Source organism: Homalodisca vitripennis, chromosome 8, assembly GCF_021130785.1.
Source record: "Homalodisca vitripennis isolate AUS2020 chromosome 8, UT_GWSS_2.1, whole genome shotgun sequence".
In the NCBI taxonomy this organism is placed as follows: Eukaryota; Metazoa; Arthropoda; class Insecta; order Hemiptera; family Cicadellidae; genus Homalodisca; species Homalodisca vitripennis.
In genome coordinates, this window is record NC_060214.1 from 92,284,168 (window position 1) to 92,292,679 (window position 8,512).

General features: G+C 31.5%; 1 protein-coding gene across 1 annotated transcript; it reads left to right on the forward strand.

The window, feature by feature from the left end:
• Positions 1-668: 668 nt before the first annotated feature.
• LOC124367152 (complement component 1 Q subcomponent-binding protein, mitochondrial-like) lies at positions 669-8,288 on the forward strand. Its single transcript, XM_046823801.1, has 3 exons — positions 669-1,032; positions 6,517-6,667; positions 8,036-8,288. Exons 1-3 carry the CDS (start codon positions 816-818, stop codon positions 8,271-8,273), a joined length of 606 nt encoding a protein of 201 aa, XP_046679757.1. The 5' UTR covers positions 669-815; the 3' UTR covers positions 8,274-8,288.
• The last annotated feature ends 224 nt before the right edge of the window (positions 8,289-8,512 follow it).

The window sequence follows — 8,512 nt, forward strand, 5'->3', positions numbered from 1 at the left end:
ATTCCTTAGAGATTTTTAGGAATTCATTTCTACTTCTAACTTGCCCATCTTGCAGAACCTGCCTCAGGCCGAAACTCCCGTACGATCTGTAAATCCCCCTTACGTTCAGGCATCCTAGTTTATTTTATAAGGGTTTTCACTAAATACTTACTGGGCTGTCTTATGTGTTTTGTTCGAAGAACGGAACATTTTTTTTTTAATTTTTAATACAATGACTAGAATAGGTGGTACCTACCTTCCTATAAATAATTGGGTCCTTCTGAACCGATTTCAAATTGGGGAATTACCCTTGATCAGGTGTGATTGAGGATTGGGTTCTCAGACAATGGAGCACACAATCAAGCATTGCTCCTTGTGCTATTTTCCGGGAGGCTTAGCTGATCTTGAAAAATCATTTTGGCTGAGTTGTTTTTGTGACTTGGAATTGATTTTTGATAGGTGATTTCATTTAAGAATTAATTCCTTTTAGGCTTAGTTTGTTTTAAACTTTTAATCCAAGTACTTTGTACTTTAGTATGCACGTTAAACGTAAGGTGGTTGACAAATAAAATATACTGTATTATATATATGTATATATTCGTTAATTTTTGTTTGTTGTTACGTTGGTTAACTTGTTATTGTATTGCATCATCATGAGCCGATTTGCCCCCAGGTAGGCGGCTTTTCGACTTTTTTATTGCTAGCCTTCTACTCTAGGCCCACTTCAGCTTGCTGTGTTCATGGGCATCCGGTATTTGCTTTAGTATTTTTATCATACTAGGGGTCTTGCTTTCGGTTGAAGTTTTAAGCTTTAATTCATATTTTTATACAATAATATGAATAGTTTGGTGAAAAGTGTTTTAAAAACCTCGTCCCTAAGATGTTTAACGAGTCTACTTCATCAAAATGTAGGGACTGGAACAGCCAAAAGGCAATTTGCTAGGACTCTATGGCACATGTGTAATAGGAGTGATCTTTCTAGTAATATGCAACTTTCTACACCTAGCACTATGTGCGGTTGTGGTTGTGGACTTATGAGAGCTCATACGAAAGGTAATGTTACTTTTTTTTAATGAGTAGGAAGGATATGTTTCCAATTTTATAAAGCAGAAGTTTGAATTTTCAGGTTAATCTTTAAGAATAGCAATCTAATGATAAGCTCACTGAGTTTTATTAATTGATATTAAAAATTAATTGGGTAGAGTATGATAAGGGGACAGGATTTTTTTATATGGATTGCAATCAATCATGATACTTAATATCGAATAAGCGTTTATAAATCATATTAACCCTTTGAGTGCCACAGCGTCGCTAATTTTGACGCTACGAAAAGTGCATAAAGTGCCAGCGTCGCCAATTTTGACGTTTCGTATTTCGATAGTATTTTATATAGTACAAGATTATTTGGGCCAAATAATCAGACGGTTGTATTCAATAGGTTCCAAACTATCAATAAATACGAGTTTTATGTTGTTTCTGTACTATTTTATCTGTGAAACTTATGTTGTTTGGGTACTTATCAAGAAGCCACTATTTTTGGACGAGTTTTCCTTATCGGGGACAAAATAAATTACATTGTTAAAAACAACTGACTTTATTTAACCTATTTTGGAATGTACAAGTTATTACGACAATCAATTAAATCAAAAACTATAAGAACAACGTTTCATTATTCGGAAATGTCAGGTCATTCGTGTGTCTATTTGGAGACGATTTGGAGATAAGAAGTATGACTCATCGAGTATTTTTCTATTCATTATGGAGGAAGGAACGTATAATGAAGTTTATTTTGATCTCTGATAAGGAAAACTCGTCCAAAAATAGTGGGCTGTGATAAGTACCTGTACGATGATTCTGTCTTACAGTCACGCGACGTAGCGGACGAGTACCGTGTTGCGTAACGGCCTTTCTTGTTGTTTATGTGCCGATAACCAAGCATTTGAGTTAATACAAAATAAAATAGTAACTTATATAGTATTTTACTGTATTTCTTTACAAAAGTAATGTATGATTTGAGTTGTGTTCAAGCGAAAAAACGTGAATTTTCAGTGTAAATATTATTAGGGTTATTATTTAGTAAATGTAAACTTTTATGTAAATATGTTAGCAAGTATTAGTTTCTAAATTTACTAATCATAATTATTTGTGTTGTATTAATGTTTTATTAGATTTATTGGGAAAACTACATCATTACTAAGTAATTTCTAAACTCTGACAAATGAAGTACAGTTTATAAAATGTCGGTACCGGGCAGCATTTTGTTAATACATATAATGCCATGTTTTTAAAATTCTATAATAAGATATTACACATGGGTTTTATTTATAATCATATGGCCTTTATCATGGTATAAAGAAAAAAAATCTTAAAAATACCGTATACACACAAATTAGGTCGAAACTTAACTTTTTATACAAAAGTAAAAAACTTTTTTTATAAATACTAAAATTTTTTTATTTTTTTAAATCAAATTTTATTTGTAACGATATGTATCATATTCTGCATTTAATAAGAAAAAAAACAACAACAAAATGATGGAAATCTGTTTGGTAGTTATTTTACAACAGCTTTTTTCCCAAAAGCTTACAAATATGGGAAAAACAGCGTGGCACTTTATGCATATGCCTTCGGAAAGTACCCGTGGCACTCAAAGGGTTAACACCTATCAATAGCCATAAACACAATTATATTTTAAATTTAACTGACTAATACTGTAACTTACACATGGTTGTAATCTTGTAAATAATAAATAAGCTCTAATGATCAAACAAACAATTAGAACTGGAAGTTGGAAAATCTCATAAATAATGAATTGATAGCAGCATAAAAACATTAATAACAGGAAATACGAAATATACTTAACCCTTTGAGTGCCACAGCGTCGCTAATTTTGACGGTACGAAAAGTGCATAAAGTGCCAGCGTCGCCAATTTTGACGTTTCGTATTTCGATAATATTTTATATAGTACAAGATTATTTTGGCCAAATAATCCGACGGCTGTATTCAATAGGTTCCAAACTATCAATAAATACGAGTTTTATGTTGTTTCTCTACTATTTTATCTGTGAAACTTATGTTGTTTAGGTACTTATCAAGAAGCCACTATTTTTGGACGAGTTTTCCTTATCGAGGACAAAATAAATTACAGTATATTAAAAACAACTGATCTATTTTGGAATTTACAAGTCATTACGGCAATCAATTAAATCAACAACTATAAGAACAACGTTTCATTATTCGAAAATGTCAGGTCATTCGTGTGTCTATTTGGAGACGATTTTGGAGATAGGAAGTATGACTCATCGAGTATTTTTCGATTCATTATGGAAGAAGCAATGTATAATGAAGTTTATTTTGATCTCTGATAAGGAAAACTCGTCCAAAAATAGTGGGCTGTGATAAGTACCTGTAAGATGATTCTTTCTTCCAATCACGCGACGTAGCGGACGAGTACCGTGTTGCGTAACGGCATCATTACTAAGTAATTTCTAAACTCTGACAAATGAAGTACAGTTTATAAAATGTCGGTACCGGGCAGCATTTTGTTAATACATATAATACCAGGTTTTTAAAATTCTAGAATAAGATAATACACGTGTGTTTTTATTTAGAATCATGGCATTTATCATGGTATAAAGAAAAAAATCTTAAAAATACCGTATACACACAAATTAGGTCAAAACTTAACTTTTTATATTTTTATAAATCAAATTTTATTTGTAACGATATGTATCATATTCTGCATTTAATAAGAAAAAAAAACAACAACAAAATGATGGAAATCTGTTTGGTAGTTATTTTACAACAGCTTTTTTCCCAAAAGCTTACAAATATGGGAAAAACAGCGTGGCACTTTATGCATATGCCTTCGGAAAGTACCCGTGGCACTCAAAGGGTTAACACCTATCAATAGCCATAAACACAATTATATTTTAAATTTAACTGACTAATACTGTAACTTACACATGGTTGTAATCTTGTAAATAATAAATAAGCTCTAATGATCAAACAAACAATTAGAACTGGAAGTTGGAAAATCTCATAAATAATGAATTGATAGCAGCATAAAAACATTAATAACAGGAAATACGAAATATACTTAACCCTTTGAGTGCCACAGCGTCGCTAATTTTGACGGTATGAAAAGTGCATAAAGTGCCAGCGTCGCCAATTTTGACGTTTCGTATTTCGATAATATTTTATATAGTACAAGATTATTTTGGCCAAATAATCCGACGGCTGTATTCAATAGGTTTCCAAACTATCAATAAATACGAGTTTTATGTTGTTTCTCTACTATTTTATCTGTGAAACTTATGTTGTTTAGGTACTTATCAAGAAGCCACTATTTTTGGACGAGTTTTCCTTATCGAGGACAAAATAAATTACAGTATTAAAAAACAACTGATCTATTTTGGAATTTACAAGTCATTACGGCAATCAATTAAATCAACAACTATAAGAACAACGTTTCATTATTCGAAAATGTCAGGTCATTCGTGTGTCTATTTGGAGACGATTTGGAGATAGGAAGTATGACTCATCGAGTATTTTTCGATTCATTATGGAAGAAGCAATGTATAATGAAGTTTATTTTGATCTCTGATAAGGAAAACTCATCCAAAAATAGTGGGCTGTGATAAGTACCTGTAAGATGATTCTTTCTTCCAATCACGCGACGTAGCGGACGAGTACCGTGTTGCGTAACGGCATCATTACTAAGTAATTTCTAAACTCTGACAAATGAAGTACAGTTTATAAAATGTCGGTACCGGGCAGCATTTTGTTAATACATATAATACCAGGTTTTTAAAATTCTAGAATAAGATAATACACGTGTGTTTTATTTAGAATCATGGCATTTATCATGGTATAAAGAAAAAAATCTTAAAAATACCGTATACACACAAATTAGGTCAAAACTTAACTTTTTATACAAAAGTAAAAAACTTTTTTTTATAAATACTGACATTTTTATATTTTTATAAATCAAATTTTATTTGTAACGATATGTATCATATTCTGCATTTAATAAGAAAAAAAACAACAACAAAATGATGGAAATCTGTTTGGTAACTTAGTTATTTTACAACAGCTTTTTTCCCAAAAGCTTACAAATATGCGAAAAAACAGCGTGGCACTTTATGCATATGCCTTCGGAAAATACCCGTGGCACCCATAGGGTTAATTATTTATATTTTTTCTCTTGTGTAGTGATGATTAACTGTTTTCGAGAAGTTGTTGAAGCATCTTCCCTAGAAAACCGTACTTCTCTTCTGCTTAAATAGGAGAAATGATTTGCAAGCAGGTTGGCTGATATGCCACTCCATGAGCTTTCGACTGTCTGTTATTATCTGTAAAAGAATATGAAAAAATTATATGGAAAAGTGTTGCAATTGAGTAATATCGTTTGTCAATATTGTTATAAAAAACTGGGTCCGCTTGTGGTACCCTACCCTAAATAATATCTTAGCCTAACTATTTCATTGCCAAAACCACTAATTGGAATTTGCTATTGTGGTAGATGCCATTTAGGATTTCTTGTAGGAAATTATCACCCATCATGTATCACTTGGCATGAATGCACAATTGATCTTTATCAATCTTTACCATTTGCATTCAGATGGGCTGTAGTATGATAGGCGGCCAACACTATAATGATCGATAATATCGAATCTCGATTACCCTAGAACAAATTAAATGTTGTACATGTTAACTCTGTTAAGTAATTTTAACTTGAGTACTACGTTGCTCAAACTTAGTATAGGCTAAACAAAGTTTCATTTTGTTCGGGTAGAGTACGATAAGTGGAGCCAATTTTTTTACGTTGATATTGACAAATGGTATTACTTAATTATAACTATTGATATAATGAACCGATGCCGAATTTTTCAACAGTAACTAACTTGTATCATCTAAAAAAATGTTTTCATGTAATTAATGTATTGTCTTCTTTTTTTTGTCGAAAGCTCGTCCTTGAAACGGAAATTTAGAAAGTGGCATGTTAGCTGACCTACGCACATGTAATCTACATGAGTATTTGTACAGACTAGAAGTTTTAGAGAGGATACTTGCAACAACTTCTTGAAAGCGGTTAGTCATTGTTACACAGATAGCAAATAGTAGATGGAGTTTACTCAGAGGATAGAGGATTACTAAGTGAAAGGAGCTTCTACAATGTACTTTGTGAGATGTTTACAGGAATTTTATTTGGTGTAAGTAATCACTTGAAGCTAGGCGAAGTAAGTTTTGTATTGGATATCTGAAATTATATGGTTTTTTATTTAGATATATTATACAGCAAATCTATTCTGAAAGATATTTCCTCATAATAGGGAAATTAAATTGCTCGAGACACTCGGGATCCTCAAGTATTTACAATAATTTGTGGAATTGGTGGTTTTGTATTAAATAATTGGACACAAATTTGTTACACATTGTCTATACATACTAAAGATGAAGAACTGAGTCACCTACCATATACCGAAACACCCAAAACATTGAATCCAGAAACTAATAAATCTATTTGTTTTCAGCTGAACAAGAATTGGTTGAATTTTTACATGAAGAGATTGCTGCAGAAAGGAAATTACAGAAAACCAAAAACATTCCGACTGAAGTCTGTGGATTTAAAGTAAAATTAGATGGTTCAGAAGTGAGTTTATCAAAAGCAGCAGGAGATGAAAAGTAAGTTTTGGTAAATTTACTGCTTGAATTCCTTTAGATGTAGTTTTACCTTTGTCAGACTAGTGAATTAAACAATGTGATTGGGTATAAATATTTGTAAAACTGTTTAAATAAATGAAAGTAGGTATTTAATGTTACTTGTGCTTTGTAATCCTTCTGCAGCCGACATCTAGTACATTATACGCTAATGTTCTAGGTGAAGAGAACCAACATCTGATAGATTGGATGTCCTTAAAAAAGTATTTATATACATAATAATTAGTATAAAAGTAAACTAAAAATCTTCATACACTTTTTTTACATGTAAATGAGAGGAGACTTTAATAAGCAGCCTACACTTGTGAGTCAATTGTTATTACTATTACTGAACAATTCAATATATTATGCAACTTTATTATTATATATTAATCGTAAGCAACAGGAATTGTAATACATTAACATCAAATTTAACACTTTACAATTTCTAATGAAATAAATTTGACAATAGGATTTAAAAAAATAACAAAACTAACGTTTGTTTAGACCTACATATCAGAGAAACGTTACAAAATTTATAGCTTGATCGATATCAGTAAGTAATTGCTTTTGTGAAATGGAGAAAAATATTCTCCCTAGACAGCCACACTTACCTGCAATATGAAAAATCACTTAGACGGTCTACCAGAAACTCTGCCGTTGTTCCACTCTGCAAACTTCTCTTGACCATTCATCGAGAACTTTCAATCGTTAATCTCACACAATTTCCTCATATTCATCGCCATTTACTAATTCTCCAAAAAATAGTTACTTTTTGTTATAAACAATTAAACATTAATATAATTAATGAGATAAAATCATATCTTAAGTTAAATAAATTCTTCGTTTGATAAAAACAACCGAATGAGTGTAGTATTATTAAAGAGTGTATCGTATATACCCGTAAATGACACATATTTTGGGATTAAGAATCAGCTGTAGTAAAATTGCTTTGGGTTCTCCCATCAAGAACAATTTTAAACATTTACAATTTGGTGCCCTTATTTTTGATAGTAGAATCATGGAAGATACATTATCAATTTAATGAATTGAGTAATATGCATCAATTGCTTTTAAACTGATAAATAGAAATGTGGTTATGCAAAGAATATGTTTAGTAAACAAGAACAAGCAAATTTAATAATATAGGTTTATTCTTTTGGACAGTGCTGTTGTACTCTGTACTGGCCTGCAAAGGGTTTATTACTTTTCTTTCAACCTGTAAACTTAAATCAAGTTTAAGGAGTAGAAAGGACAAATTAGAAAAATATAATATTTTTTTCTGATTAGGTTAAAATATCTCTCAACACACAGGTATATATTTCTTTATTATATTGCGTTACACTTTTTCAGGATAGAAATCAATTTCAATGTGAATCATAGCGTGGACTCTGATACGGAACCTGATATTAACCCAAACATGGACAAACCAAATATTGAACTGAAGTCAAGGCCAACATTTGAAGTTGACATCAAGCGAGGCGACAGGACACTTGGGTTCACCTGTTCTTACATATCCCACAACCAGGAACAACAGGAGAACGATGGCTTCAGTAAGTTGATAAGTTCTCTGTGTTTAGATATTAGTTGATAAGTTCTCTGTGTTTAGATATTAGTCACTATATTAGGATCAAAATAAAGAAATCCCCATTCACAATGTGCTCAATTTCTTTAGAAATAACAGATACCAATTTGAAGGGTACGCTAGAATAGACTAATTGATCTTTTTTTTATCCTGTCTGGGCTTATTGCATGATTTGGATCCACATCCAAACTTGATTACCAACCAAATGATGAAAGTACATAACAAAAATAAAACATCTTAAAAAA